The 24660-nt window shown below is 40.0% G+C and overlaps 1 protein-coding gene across 5 annotated transcripts in view; it reads left to right on the plus strand.

Annotated features, from left to right (window-relative positions):
- The window catches only part of TTC28 (tetratricopeptide repeat domain 28), a 638834-nt gene that overhangs the window by 186923 nt on the left and 427251 nt on the right, over positions 1–24660 (plus strand). For 2 of the 5 annotated variants that reach the window (XM_045459315.1, XM_045459316.1), the window contains exon 1: positions 16272–22721. The exons of the other annotated variants lie outside the window; for them this stretch is intronic. In XM_045459315.1, the coding sequence (XP_045315271.1) occupies positions 22695–22721 (27 nt within the window). In that variant the 5' untranslated portion in view covers positions 16272–22694. Of the gene's footprint in view, positions 1–16271; positions 22722–24660 lie in introns of those variants that run through there. 5 annotated transcript variants of the gene reach the window in all.

The raw sequence follows: 24660 nt of genomic DNA on the forward strand, positions 1-24660 counted from the left end.
ATAGGCAAGAGAAGGGAGTGGACCCTTGATGGTATATCAACGTTAGGCTTCTGATCACTGAACTTTGTTTATATCAGAGAAAATTAAACTTCTCTCTTAGTTAACCCACTGTTATTTTGAACTATCTGGTACCTGCAGCTAAATCTAACCTTGAGTAAAATAATCATCCCAAGATAGGACTTATTTTGTGCCTGTAATAAAGTTGGGGAATTGACCATCTCTAGAATTTAGATATATATTTAAAAAAAATTAAAATCTGGGTACCTGGATGGCTCAGTCTTTTAAGGGTCTGACTCTTGATTTTGTCTCAGATCATGATCTCACGGTTTGTGAGATCAAACCCTACTCTGTCAGCATGGAGCCTACCTGGGATTCTCTCCGTCTCTCTGTCCCCCCAGCCCCCCCGCTCATGCGAGCCCTCTCTCAAAATAAATAAATAAACTTAAAAAAATATTTAAGGAAAATTAAAATCTGGCTTCTGGTTTTTATCTCAATATCTATGTCCAACCTATTATATTCCTGCAACTTTTCTACACGTAGAGTTTACCTTAAGAATTGTGTTTCAGGAAGACAACTAAAGAAAATAGTTTTCTTTCAAATGAGAGAAATTACCTAAGTCCATAACCAGTTTTATAGTTCTGCTGATTGTATATGATCACCGGACACAGAGGTGCAGAAATGCAGTAAGAAACTGAAGTTTTGGGGGAGTCTATAAAATGGAAAGCATCTGGTGTTAAGTCTGTAAAAGACCACAGTATCAGGTCAGGTTCTTTTGTGAGTTGAAATGTGGCTTAATATAAATGGCTTCCAAGTGGTATTGCTTCCTCCTGTTCTGGAAGAGGATATTAAAGCAGTGAAGACTGCTGTAGTTCAGTTAGGTGGATATAAAAATCCTGGGAGGGTCAATACTGGCAAGTATCATCTTTTCTCATGTTGAAAATGAAGTGATAACAGGGGAGATAGTAGAAAAAGTGGAGATATCCTACAAGTCCTGATACTGAGAGAGAAAGAGGAGATTTCATTTTAAATTCTGTTCTAAAGAAGATACAAGTCTGAGACATTTTTCTCTTCTGAAATGAGCAAATGAAGACCAATAGAATCTTATCACATTCTAATTTAGTCTTTTTCATAGATAGGAAAAGCCTTTCGTAAAGAAAATTGAAAAGTAAGCATCATCAAGAGATTATAAAAGATATGCGTGTAATCAGGAAAACGAAGGTGCCGATATGGTAAATTAACATCTGGCTTCTTCACCAATTCTATGGAGTGCAAACATGACATGTTTTTCCTTTTTTCTACAATCACTTCTTTCAGCCACGCTCTGCCACATCCCTCTTTCTGGGCAGTTTCCAGATTCCATAACTTTCTGTGTGCTTTTGGGTATTAAAAAATATATTCTGGTCCATTTTAAAACTCCAGTATTACATACGGTTTAAAGTTCTTCCCTTCTCCTTTCTCTGAAGCCAGTGGCCCAGGCTTCATCTGGAAAACTTCTTCCCCATGTCTTCTGGGTCTCTAGGATTTCCATTGTATTAGAAGGAATAAGTTGGAAAGGGTTAAATGTTTCTCTCACTTTATTGGCCAGTTGTAGCTCACTCACTGTTGATGGTTGCAGTTTCTCTGGTCAACATTGGTAGGTGTCCAAAATGCTGGTTCTCTTACGGAGTCACGTGTATGAATATTTTGGAGGACCCTTCAGGAACTTCTCCAATGCAGTTTCTTAATATGAGAGACTAAGTTCCACTTCTGTGCCTTCCAGCCTGTCAGCCTCCACCTCCAGTGGTACACTCAGAAGCTTCCTGCTGCTGGAATGTCCTTGTGGCAGTCCGCTGGGGTGGGATACAAGTAAGATGTCCCAAGCTATCTTGAGTGGTGTCTGTATTTTGGAAATTCTTGCATCTTTGCCATGCCAGTGATGGGAGTTTAAGGTATTCCACTGTTGCCCCCTCTCTGCTAGTTCTTTCAGATTATCAGGCCTGAACAATTATTCATTGCCTAAGCCAGTTGTTCTTCTTTGTTTTTTTTTATTTTATTTTTTAAAATTTACATCCAAATTAGTTAGCATGTAGTGCAACAATGATTTCAGGAGTAGATTCCTTAATGCCCCTTGCCCATTTAGCCCATCCCCCCTCCCACAACTCCTCCAGCAACCCTCAGTTTGTTCTCCATATTTATGAGTCTCTTCTGTTTTTTCCTCCCCCCTGTTTTTATATTATTTTTGTTTCCCTTCCCTTATGTTCATCTGTTTTGTCTCTTAAAGTCCTCATATGAGTAAAGTCATATGATTTTTGTCTTTCTGTGACTAATTTCACTTACCATAATACCCTCTAGTTCCATTCACATAGTTACAAATGGCAAGATTTCATTCTTTTTGATTGCCGACTAATACTCCATTGTACATATATACACACCACATCTTCTTTATCCATTCATCCATTGAGGGACATTTGGGATCTTTCCATACTTTGGCTATTGTTGATAGTCTAAGCCAGTTGTTCTTAAAAAGTGGTACCTAAACCAGCAGCATCAGCATCACCTGGAAATTTATTAGTCATGTAAATTCTTGGGCCTGATGGGGCCCACAAATCTGTGTTCTAAAATGCCTGAGCAGCTGGTCTAACTGATCTTCCAAATGGGGAATGAGATGCCAGTCTTCTCTTACCACAGGTACTCTCAATCTTTATGATTAATTTTCTTGGAAGCCCCCAGCTCTCCCTGGACTAGGTTTAGGGGGAATGCCATGTGACTCCCCAAGTATTCTCTTGGAATTTCTAATGTTGTTGTTGTATAGACTGGAAAGCTAGGGGCGGGGAAAGCAACAGCGTGAGGAGTATTATTTGGGAGTATTCGCTTATGCTATATTATGCTGGGGTAACAACGCCCAAATCTCAGTGGCTTACAAGTACAAAGGTTTAGTTCTCACTCACGTTGCATATTCTACATTGGCTACAGGTCAGTTGCCTGCTCCACAACTTTTTTCCTTCAGGACCCAGACTGGGCTCAGCCCTATATGAGACATGCTGGTCTCATAGCAGAAGAAAAAGAGATGTGATGGAACTATGTGACAGATCTTAAAATTCTGTTCTGATGTGGTATATGCCATTTCTCTCATTCTGTTGGCCAAAGCTAGTGATATGGCCAAGCCTGACATCACTAAAGCAGGAATTTTACTCATCTCAAAGGGAGGGATTCTGGATGTGAGGGTGATCTGGCTGTGACATCTGTCACCCCATTGATTGCTGGGGTTGATTTGGCTGATCTGGCTGGCTGGGCAGTGTCCCCTTCTTCCCTCAGTGCTCCATGTATGTCCCTCCTGAAGCTGCAAGCTCAGTTGAAGAAGACAACCTTCTCCCAAAGAGGAGGACCATTCTTTGATTCAAGGGTATATGTCAGGGTGTGCTCCCCTACTAGAATCTCCAAACAATCTCTCAGAAGGAGGGATTCTTTTAATTTTTTTATGGTTTATTTTTGAGGGAGAGAGAGAGAGAGAGAGAGAGAGAGCACGTGCACGCATGAGTGGAGGAGAGGCAGAGAGAGGGAGATACAGAATCCAAAGCAGGCTTCTGGTTCTGAGCTGTCAGCACAGAGCCCGACGCAGGGGTCAAACTCACGAACCATCAGATCATGACCTGAGCTGAAATCGGACACTTAACTGACTGAGCTACCCAGGTGCCCCTAAGTACAACTATAATATGGGTTTAGAGAAGAGAAGATACGAGATAAGTTAGCTGGCAAATGATGGCTGTGATGGGGGTGGCAGGACACGAGAAGGGAGAGAATTCCAGGTTATGCCATGGTCTGGATCAGCGTGAGCATAACTGGTGGAAAGGGCAGAGAAGAGACCACTGTTTATAGACTGAGGTAGCCTGATTTAGAGTTAGGGAGGTTAGGGTTGGCAAGAGAGAATAAGCCCAGATTATAGATGACCTTATTAAAAACCAAGGGAAAAATTGGATTTGATATTGTAGGTAGCAGGGTATTTTTAAGATAGACTCAATAGAACCATAAGGTCCAATGGAAAGAGGGGGCTAGATTGAGAATTTATAGTGCTATTTCTGCCACTCATTAGCCATTTGTCTTTGGATAGGTCAATGATCATTCATTTATTCAACAAAGTAAGCAATTAAGTATCATTGTTTACTAGGCACTATTGCAGGTACTAGAGATATAAAGATGAAATGACAGAAATTCTGCTTGTAACCAAGTTTTAGGCAATTGGAAGATAACTACAGAAATGCAGTAATGACAGTAGGCAAGGAGGCACAACGGGGAACAAGCATGGAGTGTGCCACATGTTCAAGAGGCAGACCGTAGGTAATCAGATCCTATGGTTAAGTTACTGTGTTTTGAATATAATGTAGCCATTTAAAATTAGAGGAGGTACCTCAGGAAATGTCCTAGATATTCTTTTTTTTAAGTTTATTTTACGTATTTTGAGAGAAAGAGAGAATGTGTGTGTGTGTGCACGCATGCGTGAGTGGGGGAGGGGCAGAGAGAGAGGGAGAGAGAGAGAATGCCAAGCAGGCACCACACTGTCAGCCTAGAGGCTGACTCAGGGCTCAGACTTACAAACTGTGAGATGATGACCTGAACTGAAATCAAGAGTCGGTCACTTAACCGACTGAGCCACCCAGGTGCCCCTGTCCTAGATATTCTTTTGGGTGGAAAAGCAAGTTGCAAATCCATATGTGAAGTATTCTGTCATGTGAGTTGGAAAAAATGTTTCTATATGCATAGAATGTTTCTATAGCAGTGATTGAAAGGATGAGTTTAAATTTTTATTTTATACCTTTCTATCTGTTTGCATTTTTATCACAATACATTTTTAACTTTTTTTTTTTAAAAGTAGGCTCCACGCCCAGCATGGAGCCCAATGTGGGGCTTGAACTCACGACCCTGAGATCCAGACCTGAGCTGAGATCAAGAGTCAGATGCTTAACTGACTGAGCCACCCAGGTGCCCTGAATTTTAACTTTTAAATTAAAATTAGTTAAATAAAAAAATATTTCACTGTAACTAGCCTTTATCTTACCCATGACTTTATCTCTGTATTCAAACATCCTGTTACTAATGCCAACATGTTAATATACTTCAACTCTGACCTGGCTTTTTTCATTTGTTCTTTCGTCCTGATAACAGTAGTTGGCTTTACAGTCTCATCAAATAGTTATTCTCTTCCTATAGATTCTGAGGTTCACTTCTATTATTTGTATTTATTTTCAGTTTTTTTATGGTGGCAAAATGTACATGTCATCACAGCATCTTAATATTTAAAAATGTATATTTGTTTGTATTGAACCCTTTTTCTCAATGAACATGTTCCTCCACCTCCTCATTTTTCCTCCCAGCACAAGCAACATTTCCCAAAATGACTGCCATAGTGATAGTTACAGCCACGCCTGGAGTATTTGAGAATAGAGGAGAATCTAAAAGTTTTTTTTAAATGTTTATTTATTTTTGAGAGAGAGAAAGGGGGGGGGGCAGAGAGAGAGGGAGACTGAAGCAGCAGGGAGACATGGTATTTAAGCTGTCAGCACAGAGTCTGACATGGGGCTCGAACCCACAAAGGTGAGATCATGACCTGAGCCGAAGTCGGATGCTTAACTGACTGAGCCACCCAGGTGCCCTGAGTGAGACTAGAGGACAATCTAGATAAGAAGGTGCATACCAAATATCAGAGCCAGATAGTAGGTCAGGTGTCAAGGTCTTCTTGAGGGCAAGAGCCAGGCATTGGTTCAGATTTATGGGTATTCAGAGATAAAGAAGAAAACTATTTGGGTAAGGGCACCAAGGAGTCAAGCCTCAGGTTTGGAGACTTAGGACAAGGGCAAGGCAATTGCATAATATGGAGCAGTAGCAGTAAAAAAAAAAAAAAAAAAAAAAAAAAAAAAGAAGGGAGACTGCTAATACATACTTCCAGCCAAAAACTGGATCTGGTCTTGGAGTATGGATGGGCCTGACCTGGATGAAGGAAGCAAGTGGCGCTTTGACCCTGTTTTGAGAGAAAGGTTATAGAACAGGGCAGTTTCTGTCAGGTTCTATCCACCGTCTTTAGGCTATTGGGAAAAAAATAGTATCTTGGAGTAGGAATATAAAACTCCCAAATGAAACTATTTTCCACTCCCATCCCCTCTGTCAAAACACACATAGACACCCATACACACACACACCTGCAGGTAGGAGACCTTCTGGGCTTTGGATGTTGTGTTCAATATCTTTTACTGGGGTACATGAGACATTAATGATCTGATAAAACCAGAGTACGTTGTTACTATCCTGGTAAACATTTTAATGCTATCTTTCAGAAACTGACTTTAAAAAAAGATTAAGCCTCTTATTCAGGAACATATCTTTTGATGTTTTTGTCTTTACCAAAATCCTGGTTTGTATTAGAACTATTTCAGGGGAGATTATCATGAAAGTTATTGAAAACCAGGCTTAGATACATCTGGAATTTTTCAAACTGTCTCACCCATTTAAGAGTGGTTTTTAGAATTAAATTTGAAATAAAGTCCATACTACCTTCAAGCTAAAATCTACTTTCATAGGTTTGGTATTTCTGTTTGGATGAATTTGTTACTTTGTTTAATTTATTTAGTTTTCTATCTCTAGAAATCCTTAGACACTGCTTTCTTATTCATTTAAATGTGCTTTATTATTGTCTTGAATTATACTCTAAGTTTTTTGAGGTAAAATGTTAAAACATATTTTTGTATAAAATTAAAACAAAAATATTTGCTGCAAATATATTTTATACTAGAAAAATCCAAGTAAGTTGACTAAGATACTAGAAAAAATAACAGTTCAAGATAATAAGTAGGATTCCACCTAAATTAGATAGTTTAGTGGGGAAAAAACGCACATTTATCAGAGAAAAAATTATTTAGGAACAATATGAATAAGAACTATGTATGATTTTATATAACAAAAATGGTTAAAAATATCAACTAAATTTTTCCTGAAATTTGATATGATTAATTTGAAATTTGTGTGGGAGAATGAATAGGTTAGATTATCAAAGATTATTTTAATTATTTTTTCAAAAATAAAGCTAATAAAAGGGGATTAGTCCTATAATATAATAAATCATATTTTTAAAAAAGCAATAGTGAGGGATATCTGGGTGGCTCAGTTGGTTAAACATCTGACTCTTGATTTCTGCTCAGGTCATGATCTTATGGTTAGTGAGATCAAGTCCCACATTGGGCCCTGGGCTCACAGAATGAAGCCTGTTTAGGATTCTTTTTCTTCCTGTCTCTGTCCCTCCCCTATGCTTGTTCTCTCTCTCTCTCAAAATAAGTAAATAAATATTAAAAAAAAAAAGCAGTAATGAAAACAGTATGGTACTATTTGATTTGACTATTACAACAATTTAAAATTTATACACAGAAGAATAGCTCTAAGAAGCTAGAAATTTCTATGTACAACATGAGTTTTGGATTTTCAGATATGCAAATTGTGACTTATTTGTCATTAAGATCCGACCATGCTTCAGGAAGCAGATTTTTTGTTTTGTCTTTAGGTTTAAAGTTGGAACAGATTTTGACACTTATAATAGGCACTGTGTTTTAGGATTGGAATCTTAAAATTTTATCTTTGAAGTGGTGGGGATTATAAGAAACAACCTTTCCACCTACTTTTTTGTGGGGTTGAGAAAAGGTTTGTGCAAAGGTTGTTTTTTGTTAAGAGTTTGTAGTCATGGATGAGATATGTTAGGCTAGTATATGTTGTTATAAAGACAAAGATTAGTTTCAACTTTATTTGGTCTTAGTAGCTTTGTTGTGTTTCAGTGGCTCTAACGTGTCTAAACAAGACACCATATACAGCCATGGCATTCTTGGCAGAATGCTGTGGAATAGTGACATATTTTATTACATCTTTCAAATGCACTATACACAGTGATAATTACAAAATGATTCTGTGAGGGGCGCCTGGGTGGCTCAGTCGGTTGAGCGTCTGACTTCAGCTCAGGTCATGATCTTGTGGCTCGTGAATTCGAGCCCCGCGTCAGGCTCTATGTTGACAGCTCAGAGCCTGGGGTCTGCTTTGGATTCTGTGTCCCTTTCTCTCTCTGCTCCTCCCTCGCTCATGCTCTCTCTCTCTCTCTCAAGAATGAATAAAACATTGAAAAAAATAAAAAAACATAAAACAATGATTCTGTGATACATACTTATAACAGATTTCTATCATCAGCACATATCTGTGAATAAAGTAGCCCATTCAACTAAGAATGTTGATTTGTTTTCTCAAGTTTTCATGCTAACAGTCATTTGCTAATTGTTTATTTTTGTTGTCTTGTGCTAGAAGACAAATTGACAGCTCATGCCAAAGACTTAAAAAATTTGTGAGGGAAGTTTTAAGTACAGAGAATTATGTATTAACTTCCTTGTGAATTGGAGAAAGCTGACCACATTTATAACAGCTTTTTTTAAATAACAGCTTTATTGCAATATAATTCACCTACCATAAAATTCACCCTTTTAAGAAAGTGTACAATTCAGCGTTTTTTTCCCCCATATATTCACAAAGTTGTGCAACTCCTATCCAATTCCAGAACATTTTGGTCTCACCTAAAAGAAACCCTGTACCCGTTAGCAGCCACCCCTCATTTCGTCCAGCCCTAAGACCCTAGCAGTTACTAATCTGCTTTCTGTCTCTGTAGATTTTCCTGTTCTGGACATTTCACATAAATGTAATCATATAATCAAATGTAATCGTACAAATGTGGTCACTCTTATTTTTAGCGGCAGAATATCTGAATCCAAGTCTAGAAACATCAGCATTCTTACCAAAGTGCATTTGAGCAAAACTTCAGTTTTATTGCTAGACTGGATTCCACATCCCAGGAAGTGGGGTGACTCATGAAAGTGTGCATTTGTTGGTGAGTGCATCAACCCAATGGAGGGAACATTTCAAGGAGATGCTCTTTTGTTTAGAATTATTGGTGTTACAAGAGGGAGGAATGCTTAGAAGAAATGTGAACAAGGCAACCATTTAAAATATTAAATGAAAAAAAAAAAAACAATTGGGGCACCTGGGTGGCTCTGTTGGTTAAGCGTCTGACTCTTGTTTCGCCTCAGGTCATGATCTCCCCGGTTTCTGAGATTGACCACCCTTCGGGCTCTGCCCTGTCAGATTTTCTCTCTCTGCCCCTCTCCTGCTTGCATTCCTCCTCTCTCTCAAAAATAAATAAACTTAAAAAAAGGAAAATAATTACAAATAATATTTGTACATTTTATTTACATCTTTAGCCCTATTTTTGTAGTGTTTTGCTATTCGATTTTTGCCATTTATAGTATAGAGCAAACTCCAGCTGCTAACATGGGAAGTTATCTTTTGCATTGTGTTCTATACGCAGATGACTGCCCAGGGATTATGTTCCATGGTGTAATTGATAAGAGTTTTTGTAGGGATTGGATCTTCGGAATTACTTATGCAGGTCAGTTAGTAGTTGTCTTACATGTACATTCAGAAGAATGGAAAATTCTTTAGGACCTTAATTCCTGTTGCTTAATTTGGCAGAGTGTCCACTGTCTGACCCATTCATATACTTTTGAAATCAGAAGAAAAAGCCCTCTCATGTTTTTATGGGTGGCCAGATAGACAGCACTTTAAAAAATTAGCATATGAATGTTTTGACTATCTTACTTAAGACAGCCTGTCAGTTTGGCAGCTCTGAGCCTGTTATTTCTGTGTCTTCTCTTTTTTCATTTTCATGTTTTGACAAATGAGATTGTACTTTTGACAAGTGATTTGTACTTCATCTAAGGATTTCAGAGTGTTTTTAATTTATTTATTAAACTATCTAAAGATCGTTTTATCCATCCATTTTTGGGTAATGTAAGATTTTCCCTAATACAAATGAAAATAGAAAGTGATAGTACTGGAATTCCTTCAATACAAAACATTATTGGACAAAAATTATTTTTAAGAATAATTATTGCTTATTTTCAGAAGCTTGTATTTCTTTTCATTGAACATCTTTAAACTTAGGCCAGATGTTTTACAAATATACCTTGATAAGTGAATAAATTCCTTGCTGAAAATTTTACTGGAAGGAAAACTCTGTGTGTTTAATCTTATCCTGTAACTGACATTAAATTCACTCATTCATTCAACAGTTATTTAATGAGTACCTAGCATGTGCTGGGAACTGTTCTAAATATTGGACTCAGTAGTGCTGAACAATACAGATACCACTCCATAGACCTTACGATCTGTTGGGTGACACACAGATCAAATGAATAAAGAATACAATTACAAATTATAACATGTGCTTTGAAGAGAACAAAGTAATAAACTAATGAACGTGAGAAGGGGAATTAAATTTGGTGAGGAGACCTCTTTGAGGACTTGCTATTTGAAAAGAGACTTGCCTATTGTGAAGGAAATACCTATTCTGGAGGAAGAGAATTCCAGGCAGATATAGCTACAACCATCAAGGTCATGAAGGAAGCATATGAGGGCAGGTCTGGCTACAGCACAGTGAAGGGAAAGCATGGTAAGGGATGATGGTAAAAGGTAGAAGTTAGATCATGTAGGGCCTTGTAGGCCATGGTAAAGGCTTCATATTTTATTCTTTGTGCAAAGGGAGGCCTTGAGTGTTTTTTTCTTTTTTAAAGATTTTATATTTAATCTCTGCATCCAACGTGGGGCTCAAACTCACAACCCCAAAATCAAGAGTTGCATGCTCAGCCACGCACCCCCTTAAGTGAATTTTAAACAGGAGAAATGCATAATCTAGTTTACATTGTAGAAAGATCATTCTGGCTACATGGAGAGACTAAATCACAGGAAGCAAAGTGGAATCTATTGTAGTGGTCCAGTTGATATTAATGGCATAAAGAAGAAGGCGTAGAGGTGATGAGAAGTGGCAGAATTTGGGTTAGAATTTCTAGGTAGAGATTTGAGGACTTGCTAGTTAGATGTTGAGGGCAAGGCAAGGAGAGGAATCCAAGCAACTGTAAAGTCACCTGGATGATTAGAGATGCTGTTAGTTGAAATAAGACCAAAGAAGGACCGGATTTGTGGTGGAAAGTCGAGAGTTTGGTTTTGGCTACGCAAGTCTGAGATTTCTGCTAGACTTCTTAGTGAAGATGCTGCGTGGGCAGTTATTTATACAAGTCTGGAGCTCAGGAAAGAGGTAGTAGGTATTTGAGACATCAATGTGGGTGCCATCAATTCAGAGATGGTATTTAGAGGCTTGGGAGTGGCTGAGATATCTGAGGGAGTAATCACAGGCAGAAAAGAGGGCAGAAGACTGGGCCTTAAGGCTTTCCAACATATATACATGTCCTTTCATGCAGGAAGAATTTGTGTTTCAATATAAGCAAAATCAAATGTCTCTGTGTGAGTCAGCTGGGGTTCTTAGTTGCAAGTAACAGAAAACAATTGGGACTGCTTCAATCAAAGGGTACCTAGGTCTCAGTCATAATGGTGCCACAGCAACCCTGGGTGCCAGAGCTGGAACCACCACTGTCTGAGCTGGAAGATGGAGACCGTGATGAGCTCTGCTTGGCACTGAAGATCGTAGTAACTTGGATGTTGCTGTGGCTGCTGCCAGAGTAAATTCTCTCCATCACTGTTCTTTGTGAAACTTGCTTCACATTCAAAGTTCTGGCAAAGAATTGAGCCTAGGTGTGTGTCTTCATCCTAGCTATCAGATGGTGGCGTAATTACCCCCAATTGGTTTCCAGGATGAGAAATATTCCCTGTGTTCATCAAGACTTAGCTAATGAGGAAATTCCCCCCAGACCAGATGGGAGTTCAGATTTTGGGCAGTTCAACAACCGCCATAAAAAAAGTGTCAGTTTTGTGAATGTAATCTGTTTGATTGCTTATAAATTTATAATATAGAGTTAAACAAGTCATTAGAGGGCCTCCAAATGGACCTCAAGAATAATATTTCTACTCAATTTCTTTTCTCATAGTCTATTTCCTGCCCTAGGATTGAAAAGAGATTCACTTCCCTATTTTTTTTTTTAACCATAGCCAGAGAAGTATAGCCTCTTTTAGCTAAAAACACTCAAGTAAATAAGGCGCAAGTTCAAGCATCTTTTTAAAAAAAATTTTTTTTAACGTTTATTTATTTTTGAGACAGAGAGAGACACAGCATGAACGGGGGAGGGGCAGAGAGAGAGGGAGACACAGAATCGGAAGCAGGCTCCAGGCTCTGAGCCGTCAGCCCAGAGCCCGACGCGGGGCTCGAACTCACGGACTGCGAGATCGTGACCTGAGCCGAAGTCGGACGCTTAACCGACTGAGCCACCCAGGTGCCCCTCAAGCATCTTTTTAAAGTAAAATTTGACATATTAACACACACACACACACACACAATTTCACACACACACACACACACACACACACACACACACACAAAATTACTACTGTGGCACACTCAGGATTTCTTTAGGAAGGTTAATAAATCCAAAGGTGCATATTCTGACCCAAATATCTGACCACTGAATCTACTTCAGATAATTCTATATATTCTATTCTATTTTGTTTTAAAGTTTATTTATTTTGAGAGAGAGAGCAGGACAGGGGCAGAGAGAGGGAGAAAAAGAGAATCCCAAGCAGGCTCCGCACAGTCAGTGCAGAGCCCGATGCAGGGCTCACAAACTGTGAGATCCTGACCTTAGCTGAAGTTGGACACTGAACCTACTGAGCCACCCAGGTGCCCCAAATTCTGTAAATTTTAGCTGAAGATAACATATGCTGCAATTTCTCCCAGACTGATACATTATATAACAGCAAAATTACATATGCTCTGAGGCTATGGCTCTCTGGTACAGAGAAAGAACACGACTAAAGTCCCAATAAGTTCATTGATCTTATTTATATGAGAAAAATTATAATACAGTCATAGCATTCTTAGCATAGAAGACTAATTGTTTGCCAAAGAGATATCAGAGCATTTCCAGATTAGCACCATGTTCGTTGGTAAGTGTTATGGGAAAATGAATGCTGGGCTTTGTCAGTGAGTGCTCGATTTTGTTGTCTTCCTTCAAAGACTGTCAGACTTTGTTCTGGCAGATAGTTAAGTTACTTGTAGATTGAATTTGCCTCTTTCAAGATTTGAAGTGTTGTTGAGGTGAATTTAGAGTATACAATTGACTCTTGAACAATGTGGGGGTTGGGGTGTCAACCCCCCTCTTCCTTGCAAGGTCGAAAATCCACATATAACTTTTGACTCCCCAAAAACTTAACTGCTTATAGCCTCTGTTGACCAGAAGTCATAGTGAGAAGATAAATAGTTAACTCATATTTTGTTTGCTATATGTATTGTATACTGTGTTCTTATAATTAAGCTGGAGGAAAGGACATGTTGTTAAAGAAATCATAAGGAAGATGGGGCACCTGGTTAGCTCAGTCGGTTGAGTGTCCAACTCTTGATTTTGGCTCAGTTCACGATCTCATGATTCATGAGACTGAGCTCCGAGTCTGGCTCTGTGCTAACAGTGCGGAGCCAGCTTGGGATTCTCTCTCTCTCTCTCTCTCTCTCTCTCTCTCTCACTCTGCGTTCCACGCTCATGTGTGCTCTCTCTCTCAAAATAAATAAATAAACTTAACAACAAAAGAAAATCATAAGGAAGAGAAGGTAAGTTTACAGTACTGTACTGTATTTATTGAAAAAAATCTTTGTGTAAGTGAACCCATGCAGTTCAAATCTGTATAGATCAAGGGTCCACTGTACTTTAGGCTAGTTTACCCTTCTGTAAAGACATGACTTTTCTGAGATCTTTCCTGAATGTCCTGGGTGTTCCCCCTATTCTGGCTGTTGGAACATAAAAGTCTTGCAGCCCTGGTGAGCTCTGGCAGTTGTTCAGCTTATGGCTTCCCTTTGCCTAGCCTTGTGGTGTTTCACCCTATACTGGGCACCTTTGTATTCAGGCAAAACTTAAGGAGCCCCTGTGTGTTGATTTCTGGAACACCTTGTCCCTGTAACCTCCTTAGAGTTCATCTTCTCCATTTTGCTACCCTGAATGTTCCAGATATTTTGTTCTCAAATTATGATCTCCTCAACTCAGCAAGCCCATTGTGCTCTGCTTGTGATCCCCTTCCTGCCCTGTGGTCCAGAAAGTGCCTCTAGGCAGAAAGCCAGGGTGATCTGATCATAGGGCTCACATCATTTGTTTTGCTTCTCTCAATGTTCATAGTACTGTGCTGCCTGCTGTCTGAAACGGTATGGAAACAGTATTTTTCCTATATTGTATCCAATATTCTACTTATGTCAGGAGAGTAAACTTGGTCCCAGTTGCTCTCTTGTGAACAGAAGCAGAAGTCCTGTTAGAAAAACGATTATAGGGGCACCTGGGTGGCTCAGCTGGTTAAGCATCTGACTCTTGATTTCGACTCAGGTCATGATCTCATGGTTTGTGAGGTCGAGCCCCATGTTGGGCTCTGTGCTGACAGTGTGGAGCCTGCTTGGGATTCTCTCTCCCTCTCTCTCTCTCTGCCCCTCCCCCTCTCGTGTGCGTGTGTGCGTGCACTCTACCTCTCAGGATAAATAAAACATTAAAAAAAAATTATACCACTGAAACACATGAACATTAGTTCTGGCAGTTTGTTGGTCTTAACACCAGGACAAAACCCATGGTGTGATGAAGAAAGAAAAAAAAATCAGATTAGCACAGTAAAACAACCACAACAATATTAAACATATAGCATTATGTATGGAACGTATTATATATGTTAAATATATGTAACTTAATCCTCCCAACAACCACGTTTATGTAGGGGCTATTATTACCTACATTTTATAGAATTGGAGATTAAGGTACGGAAAAAAGAAGTAATCAAAGTCATACAGCTAGTATATGGTGGATCTAAGGTTTGAATCAGGCAGTATTGATGACCCCCAAATCTATAGCTATAGATATGTTTCCTTGACTCCAGAGAACACCCCTTTCTACCTACCTACTCCACATTCCTGTGTATCTCTTATCAGTACTCTGACTTGGTCTCGAGTTGAATTTAGTACCTACTTGCTCTTTCTGTGATCCCTACCTCAGTTAGTGGGCTGTGTCTTTTCTTAAAGGATGATGAAATATTTTGAGATCCTGCTCTATCAGGTATATAGGACCTGTTTTACTTACGAAATGTCTCTTAAGATCCTTTTTCTGTTTCTGCTGTCTTAATTCAAGGCCTCTTCCTCTGTTATTGAGCAATTGCGACAGAAACTTACTTGGTCTTCCTGTTTTTATTCTCCTGTTCTTTCTGTCACTCACAGTACTTCCTTTCAGAGTTAGCATAAAAATCAAGTGAATTTGCCAATACCTTGATTAAAACCCTATGCTGCTCATCATTGTGTTCTAAGTCAGGAGTTAGGAACAAGGCTTTAGAATGTGAGTTAAATTTCCTTTTGACACTTTCTAGCCATAATACTTTGGGAATTTACTTAACCCATTAATCTTAATTTCCTCTTCTGTAAAATGGGCAAGATAATAGTTCCTCCTCATGAAAGTGTTAGGAAGAATCAATGAAATAAAAAATATATGAAATACTTCAATACTTTGTACATACTCAATAAATAAAAGTTATTACTGTGAAGATAATATCATTGACAGCTTCTCACCTTGACTCCACCACACCTTGCCTTGTGTTACAGGTTTCGGATCTAGTGGATGCTTTGCTAATGTGGCCCACACTTTCCACACTTCCATGTTTTGGCTCATGTTTGGCTCCATTTCTTCAGTCTGGAACAGTCCTCCCCAAGCCTCTTCTCTGCATGTTGAAAGGATATTGTCCCACCTTACCTGCAAAACCTTTCTCATTTGCCACTGTCAGAATTAATTACCCTTTAGGGCTTCCCTAGTCTTAATGAGAGAATATACCATTATAGTTAGTTCATTCTTCTGGCTCTTAGCTTGTGCCAAGAGTTGGGGTCTAAAGAGTCAGAAAAATAGCAAGATGCGTAAGTGTTAGTTGCTGTTGTTATTTTTATTAGTCGTCTGCTTGTCGTGTTCTTCAGACTGCTGTCTTCTCAAGGGCAAAAATCACGTGATGCATTTTTGTCTCCTCCCACACTGTAGTACAGTCCCTTGTTTATAATGAGTTCTTGAATCGGTGTGTGTTGGAATTAAAGGATTGGACTTTTTTCTCTGACGCTGCCTGAGAGTGGAAGGAAGTGAGATGGCTAAGGTTAGAGGTGATCCTTTCTGGATCAGTTTCCCTCTTGAGGAACGGGAACAGAGTCCCGCATCAGCTTGGTTGTGGTAGCAGAATTCTTACTGTAACAACTTATTTTAGTTTTCTTTTTTTTTTTTTTTTTTTTTTTTTTTTTTTTTTTTTTAGCAAAGCAAGGCCTTTACATTCTGAAAGCAAACAAATGTGTGAAATATCACTAATGAGGCAAAATTTTTTTTGATCTCAAATACACTTCTCCCTTTGTTCCTTTACTTTCCTACCACCTCTTTAGTTACTTGATACTTGAAAATAATTTGACCTTTAGGAAAATTAGTATATTTTCTAAATACTGTTTTACATTGAATTGAATATTCTACTTATAAACCCAATAAATGTAAATAAATATGAGGCTGGCTTTTTCAGGCATTTACCCTGTGATCAAAGATAGACATCTCATTCCTTAGGAAATCTCAAGAAAATTTACAACAACGATAAAAGGTATGTTTTCTTCATTCATTTCCTCTTTCTTGCTTTTGTTCAGATTTGAATAGACAAGTAGTTATTGAGGAAAATACAATTTAAAAAGCTGTTTTACAATATCTGCTTTTAGAGAAATGATTTACGAAGTGCTATGTTAAAAAATAAAGCAGTTGTAAAAATGCCTTTTAGTAGCTGTGGATCTGAGAAACTGTGTTCTTGCTGTTTGATATTGGATCTTTGAAACAAGAAGCTAAATTACAACATTTTGAACTGTGTTAGCTTGGTGGTTTTCTATAAATAATTACTGATGGAGAAAGTGTATTGGTATAATAGTAATTTTATAAATATTTCAGATATAATTACTGATTCAATTTGGATTAAGCAAAATAAAGACATAAAATAAATAAGGTGATTTAAGATTGTATTGGTATTTAAAGGCTTCTAGGTAATGGTCCTCTATCGTGTGGTACCTGTTAAATGAAATCTGAAATACTCCCCAGACAGCAGGGGAAGAAATGCCATACAAATAAGTGATCCAAAGGACATAAACCTAAATGATTGAAAATGAGTTTAAAACCTTGTATCACTTGGGAGTTTTATTTATTTATTTTTTTTTAATTTTTAAAAGTTTATTTACACTGGAGAGAGAGAGAATGCAAGTGGGGAGGGTAGAGAGAGAAGAGAGAGAATCCCAAGCAGGTTCTGTGCTGCCAGAGCAGAGCCTTGATAAAGGACTCGAACTCACAAACTGCGAGATCATGACCTGAGCTGAAATCAAGAGTTGGATGCTTAGCCAACTGAGCCACCCAGGTGCCCCTCACTTTAGAGTTTTGGATTGAGTCTGACTTTTCATAGAAACATACATATATTTTCTCTTTTTTTTCTGATAACAGTCCACTGTTTTCAGAGCCCCCTTCCCCATTTTAAATAACTTTGTCTTTTTTTAAGTCCAACATGGTCTGAGTATGGGAGATTACTCTTCAGCCCACAGACCATGCATGGTGTGCATATGGCTTCACAGACGACTTTCAGAACAGCCCCCGGGTTTAGGAACCATGTAGGTCCCTTAATTTACATATGGGAAAGTAAAGCCTTGAGTGGCTTAAGTCAGCAGTCACAAATTATGACATGCAGATGGAATTTAGACCTACAGGCATGTTTTGTTTGGCCTCTTAGGATGCTTTAAAATTTTTGAGCAAACGGTTAAAAATCAGGAAATTTTTAGCTTCTCATGAAAATTTAGAGTATCTGGCACTGTTAGACTGATATTCCTGCATGATATCAATTGACGAAAGTTATGTCTCAGCTTCGTCTTTTACATTATTTATGTATCCTCAAGGTTTACCATATTCACAATTCTCTTTTGTCTTATCCCTGACTGTGTTTTACTTAGTCATGTCACCTGCCTTGCCCTTTTGAAAATTTTTGTTATATCAGTAAGTCAGAGGCAGAGTAGAAAATAGAAACTTTTTCCTTGACCCCTAAGCAGTTGTAGGTTCCTGCTTTCATCACTGAGGCGTTGATTTATAAGCCTTGGGTTCTAGCCCTTCCATTGCCATTGGCTTGCTGTGTGGCATTGAACAAGTTTCTTAACCCCTCTGAAATTTAGTTTTGATATCTGTCAAATGGTCAGAGTAATAAGCACTTAAATAGTTTACATAGTTTTAAAAAATCTAAAGGTTTATATAAAAACAGCCTTATAATTAATATTTTGGTTTAATATTTTGTTCTATATTAGATTGCTTAAAAATGCTGCTTTACCCAAAAAATACAAAAGCACTAATTCAAAGGGATACATGCACCCCTGTGTTGACAGCAGCATTATGTGCAGTCGCCAAATTATGGAAGCAAAGTGTCCATGGATAGATGAATGGATAAAGGAGATGTGGTATACATACCATAATGGAATATTATTCAGTGATAAAAGGAATGAAATCTTGCCATTTGCAATGATGTGGATGGAGCTAGAGAGTATAATGCTAACCAAAATGAGTTAGTCAGAGAAAGACAAATGCAATATGATTTCACTCATCTGTGGAATTTAAGAAACAAAACAAACGAACAAAGGGGAAATAAAAAGAGACTTAATTGTAGAGAACAAACTAATGGTTACCAGAGGGGAGGCGGGGAAAATGGTTACCAGAGGGGAGGCGGATGGGGGAAAATAGGTGATGGTTAGGGAGTGCCCTTGTTGTGATGAGCACTGGGTGATGTATGGAAGTGTTGAATCACTGTATTGTACGCCTGAAGCTAATGGGACACTGTGTGCTAACTATACTGGAATTAAAAAAAGTAGAACTAGGTGACTGGGAAATTAATAGTAGTGTCCTGTAGATAATTTAAATATATGTACTAAAAATGTAAAAATAAAAGAATGCTGCTTCAATTAATGCCCTTTTCCTACTGTGAACACCTTCAGTGCATTCTATAGGATAAAGTCCAAATTTCTCTGCCTTACAACATCCCCTACCATTTGGTTGCAGAATACCTTACCAAAGTACCTTTTACTTTGTATAGAACAGAACTGACTTTCACTCATTCACCCTTTAACACCTACCCCCACACCCACCTGTCCCCATTCATTCTTTTTTCCATTAAATATTGAGCACTTCTGCTGTGCCAGATACAACTTGGGGCACAGAAGACTACAAAAACTGAACAAGACAAAGACTCTGCTTCTAACGTTCTCATACTTAAGCCTTATATTTTAGGCAGGTCAGTATTGTGTATCTTGAATACATCTTATATATGCTTGTCTCTTTTGTTCATACTCTTCTCCTTTTCTCTTTCTTTCATTCAACAAATATTTAAAAACATTTTTTTTTTCAGCGTTTATTTATTTTTGGGACAGAGAGAGACAGAGCATGAACGGGGGAGGGGCAGAGAGAGAGGGAGACACAGAATCGGAAACAGGCTCCAGGCTCTGAGCCATCAGCCCAGAGCCTGATGCGGGGCTCGAACTCGCGGACCGCAAGATCGTGACCTGGCTGAAGTCGGACGCTTAACCGACTGCGCCACCCAGGCGCCCCTCATTCAACAAATATTTAATGATTGCTTATTGTGTCAGGTATTTTTCACTGGGTGTTGGTATTATAGCAGAGCATAGTCCCCGCTCCCTTGGAATTTATGTTCTTGTGAGATGAATAAGACATTAAGCAAACAAATAAAATATATGTCATAAGGGCTATGAAGTAAATTGTAGCAGAATAAGGAAGATAGAACATAGTGGTGTGTGGGCCATGGTGCTATTATTTTAGAAGGAATGGTGAGAGACAGCCTTTCTAATATGGTAATTTGAACAAAGTCCTGAAGGAACCAAGGGAGAGAAACAAGAGGCTGTCTGGAGGAAGAGTGATTCAGACAGAGGGTGCAACAAGTATATGTCCCAAGGGTGAGCCCTTGGGACAGTGAGGTGGTCAATAGAGCAGGAGCGGAGAAAGCGAGCAGGAGAGGGGTAAGAGATGAGTTCTGAAAGGTAGAAGGGTCCAGATCCTGAAGATCAATTACTGACCATGGTAAGCATCTTGGCTTTTGGCTCTAGAATGAGTTGTATCTCCTCTGAATGTTTATTTCACATTCCTTTGTGAAACCTTCCTTGACCATCCCTGTTGACAATGATTTCTGCCTCTAACTCCTGGCACAATTGCTGACCATGTCCTTTGTTGTTTAACTGACTAAGGCAATGCCTGGTTGTCTTCTTATGTGTCCTCTGTTTTGTCCTAACTTCTTTGTAACTTCCTCTAGCACAGGGACTCGTCATTACACCTTTCTGTCCTAAATTTTGCTTTGTATCTAGTGTATGTTTGTACCTAGTGTATGTTTGTTTGGTGAGGCTCTTGCTTCAGAGATCAGCAATAGGAGTTTGAAAGTGATATCTAAGAAAGAAGGGAAAGGACTTGGTGGTTAAATATAAGGAATGATGTCAAGGTTTTGTTATCCCGGGATGATAACAGTGCTATGGACAGATGAAGGAAAGCTAGGAAGAGAAACTGATTTTGGGGTAGATAGATGAATTTGGTTTGCAATTCACTGACCTTTGCATGCTAGCAGGATAACCACATTAAGCTGTGTGGAATGATTTGGGTATGTCAGAACATATACAGAGTATTGGTGTTATTTGCTGGTATTATTTGACTGCGGACTACTGTATGTAGTTTCAAGAGCAGGGACAGCCTCCTACTCATATTTCTAGTGCCTGGAACAAGGGCTGGCAAATAATAGGTGCTTAGGTCATAGGCACTTAATATAGTTCTACTGAGATGAGAGGTAGCTATGATGCACATTGTCAATAGCTCATGGGCCCTGGAATCACATTATTGTGGGTCTGAATACCAGCCCCACCACCTTCCGTGTGTTGTGGTCTTGGTTGAGCACGTGACCCCTCTGAATCTCAGTGTCCTCATTTGGAAAATGGAACGATAAGACCTTCCCTGCAGGGCTTCAGATAATGAATGTAAGCATAGATCCTGGCAAGGAGTAGTGGTTTAAGATACAATACCTATTCATTCAGCTGTAATTGTTAATATTATTATTATAAAAAAGGTAATGCTTTCACTATTGAATTTCAGACTCTTAGGCTTAGAAGAGATCTCAAAAGTAACCTGTTTCTGATAACTGTTTTGTGTATTTTAGTAACATTTATAATCAGATATGGTTAGTGTCCAATCTGCATAGAATCACCTACATCAGCCAATCCTGCCAATGCATATAGAACTCGGAGACTAATAAGTTAAACGTTGCTGGAACTTGGACTCATAGTACATCAGTTACTGTTATTATGTACATTAGTATTCTAGAAGCTTACACCAGCCATTATATTCCCATCTATCAAAATAGCCTCATGGTGGGATAGGACTTGATAGACATGTTGGATGACAAATAATAGTGGAATTACATAGTATCTTGTGTTTGGAGATGTATCTCCTTAAATAGGATGGAATCATTTTACAGAAGATGAATGAAATTAGTGCTAGATTTAGAGAAGCAGAGTTTTTTCTTGATTAAATTTTTTTATTTTTTAACATACCTGAAATCTTTTTTCTTCAGATCACACGTTGAGATTTTGTAGCTTTTTGGACTAGAGTCCTTTTCTATTCCTTTTTTGTTTTCTCTTGATGTAACTCACAAATTGAAATACATCTTTTGAAATGGTTTCCTGATTTTGTAGGTCTCTTCTGGCTCTGATTCCTTGGGAGCTGCTGGGTGCCTCTCAAACTGTATGCTTACTTTTTGCTTTGGAGCAGATGTCGTGGCACTAAGACCCAGAAACCGTTTGCTCTGTGTGGCTGGAGCTGGGCAGGCTGTGCTCACACTGAAGGGAAGGAAGTCATTAGTGCAGACTGAGCTGTGGAGTTGGGTTCTTGCAGGATTTCCTTCCAGCCTTTCCCCACTAAGGTTCTTGGGAATTAAAAAAAAAAAATCTAAACACACAAACCAAGTTTTCCTATTTACAGTGTTCAGGGAAGGTAGGCATTTCGGGAAAGGCAGATCCTTTCCCCAAGTTAGCCAAGAAGGAAGAAAAAGCAGCGTAAAGAAGCTCTGATTACAGATCTTTGGAATTTTCTTTGCTAAATTTTACAAACGAGAAATACACCCAGAATTTTGGGAGTTGCTCCAGGCTGCGCGTGAGGGTTTGATTGCTTGTCTAATCTTTTTTTTTTGAGAAGAGGAGAATTCGCCAAAAGGGGTTTGGATGGCAGGAGCCCGGCTCCGTTTCTGCAGCAGCTCTCGTCCTGAGTCTGTTCTCTGAGGGAGGGTCTCTGCAGCCGGCTTGGAGACCCCCTGCCGCAGGCTCCTTTTGCAGGCGCTTGGCTGGGGTGGGGGAAAATGCCCCGCTCTGGCAGGAGTACGCTGGTTGCTGCTGGGACTTCCTAGCCCGGTGGGAAGTGTGTTCGTGGTGTGGGGATACTTTTCATTGAACTGAAGGCGAAAAGACTGGACTCTCCTGGGCTTTTTCCCTTCGCAGTGAATATGGGGAAGAATTAGGGGGTGGGAGGGAGGCAGCATGACTTGCAGTCGCGGCTGCCCTGCATCTGCCCCCAGCCCCCAGCCAGCATCTTGATGTTCCACGTATCGGCTGTACAAATATGATGAAATGGCAGCCCCGGAAGAAGGTAAGTGTCCTGGAGCGCGGACGGGGCCCTGATGCCCGACCCAGGGAAGGGTGACTGGGGGCGGTTGCCCTCGGGTCCCTCCATCCCTTCTGTAGTTTGCTGGGCTGGCCGGTCCAAGCATCTCAGTCCCTTTAGGGACTTGGCGCCAGTCCCCCAGGGACGAGTTACTAAGTCTAGCCTGCGTCCACTGCCCTCTTAAGTTTTTCCTTCTTGGTGTGCCTGGAGTCTCAGGGGTGACAGCTCAGAAACACCCGGTTGCTTTAGAAGCCCCGTGAAGCCAGCGACAGATTAGCTTTGCAAGGACCCAGCCAAGAGCTGCCAGAGTCCAAGGACTCGGTGGCGCCCTGTCTCTGGGGGGGCCATTTGGGGCCGCACCCTCCCCCCCCCCCCCCATACATTCCAGCGTCCCTGCAGGTGGGTGTTGCAGCACCTACTTCCCCAAGGGGTTAATAGGTTGCGAGCCTCTGGCAGCTGCTTCCCAAGGGCCCCGCTGGGGGGCGAACATCCCCAGCACAACCGCCCAGCAGCTGGTTCCCGGGCAGCCCGGCCGCGGGGCCTCCTGCCCCGGCGCCTGGGGCCGGCCCGGGCCTTCTGCCTGCGGGGCTCCCGGGCTGCCGCGTGGGCCCGCGCGAGTGCGCGCGCCGGCCATTGTGCACGGGTGTGTGTCTGTGCGTGTCAGCGTGCACGGGCGTGTGTGCATCGATCGTGGGGAAGAGGGGGAGGGGGCACTTTGCTTTTTGCGAGATTATTTCCTAATATGGCTCCTTTGTTGAGAACTCAAGAAAAAAAAATCCAGTGGTTCTATCAAAATAAATTGCTATTGGTCCCAGAAATAACGTTTCTAAATGTGGGACTGGTCCCTACCCCAGGACGCTCAGGGAGAAAGACAGCTTTCTTTAAGTTGTTGGCGGCTGTAGGTTTGGCTAGGGTTCCCTTTTGCTAACTTGTCTGACTGGTGCTGTTAGGTGAACCCAGTGGTTCACTGCATAGCAGGACCTCCCCCCGCCCTCCCCCCCCCCCCAAATACCTCGTTTGGCCATGGTTTTTATTGACATTCTTCTAAAGGAAAGCACAGCGAACTGAATGTGCTGTGCCCCTCCCCAGCCTTGACCTGTCTCGGTTAGCAGCTGGATGGTGTTTTACTTGAACTAGCCAAACTGACTCCTTCTTTGTGGCATGATGTGTGATACCGTGTTTTATACCAGAGTTGAGATAGAAATCATGTGGGAGATGATTCTCTGATATTGTGCGTTTGCTATATTGCTAGAGAATCTAACAAACCATGCTTTAGTATAGCCTGGTAAATTGAAAGATTGTCTTTGATATGTAATTAATGCAATTTTGATCTCTGACACTAAGTCATTTCTACCTCCTCCTGAAGTCAGAATCTCTCATATGTTAGTTCTCATCGTAGAGCTTCTTTCAGTGAGATTGGTTTCATTTACTTTAGTTAAAAGAGATCCACGTATCACCTCCTTCTAATCCCCAATCAAATTCAGAGTCAGGTTGAGGAAAACCATAGAAGAAACCATATAATTAAGCAATTTAAACAGATACTGTGTATTCCTAAAGTGCTCCCCCATTTCTTCTGTATTTGTAAATTGCATATTTATGAGTACTTTTAAGACGTCTGCAAACTATACATTCATAAATGTCTGTTTTTTCTATTTTACCCAATATGCAGTAACTCATGCAGTTGTGTCTGTGGAAACCCCTCTGGGTACTGGTATTGCTTGAACCACGGAAGTATTATTCTTGGCAGTCAGGTGGATTTCTGGACTCTGGAAGATTCTGTTTCAAGTGTTAGGATTCACTCTGCAGTATTTACTCACTCTATGATGCTTAAATGGCTATAACAGAAGGTTGTGTTTATCCACTGTATTCATAATCCCAAACCATCATGTTATAAAGATCCAGATATAATTCTGCAGAGTTCATA

This window comes from Leopardus geoffroyi, chromosome D3, assembly GCF_018350155.1.
Source record: "Leopardus geoffroyi isolate Oge1 chromosome D3, O.geoffroyi_Oge1_pat1.0, whole genome shotgun sequence".
Classification (NCBI taxonomy): domain Eukaryota; kingdom Metazoa; phylum Chordata; class Mammalia; order Carnivora; family Felidae; genus Leopardus; species Leopardus geoffroyi.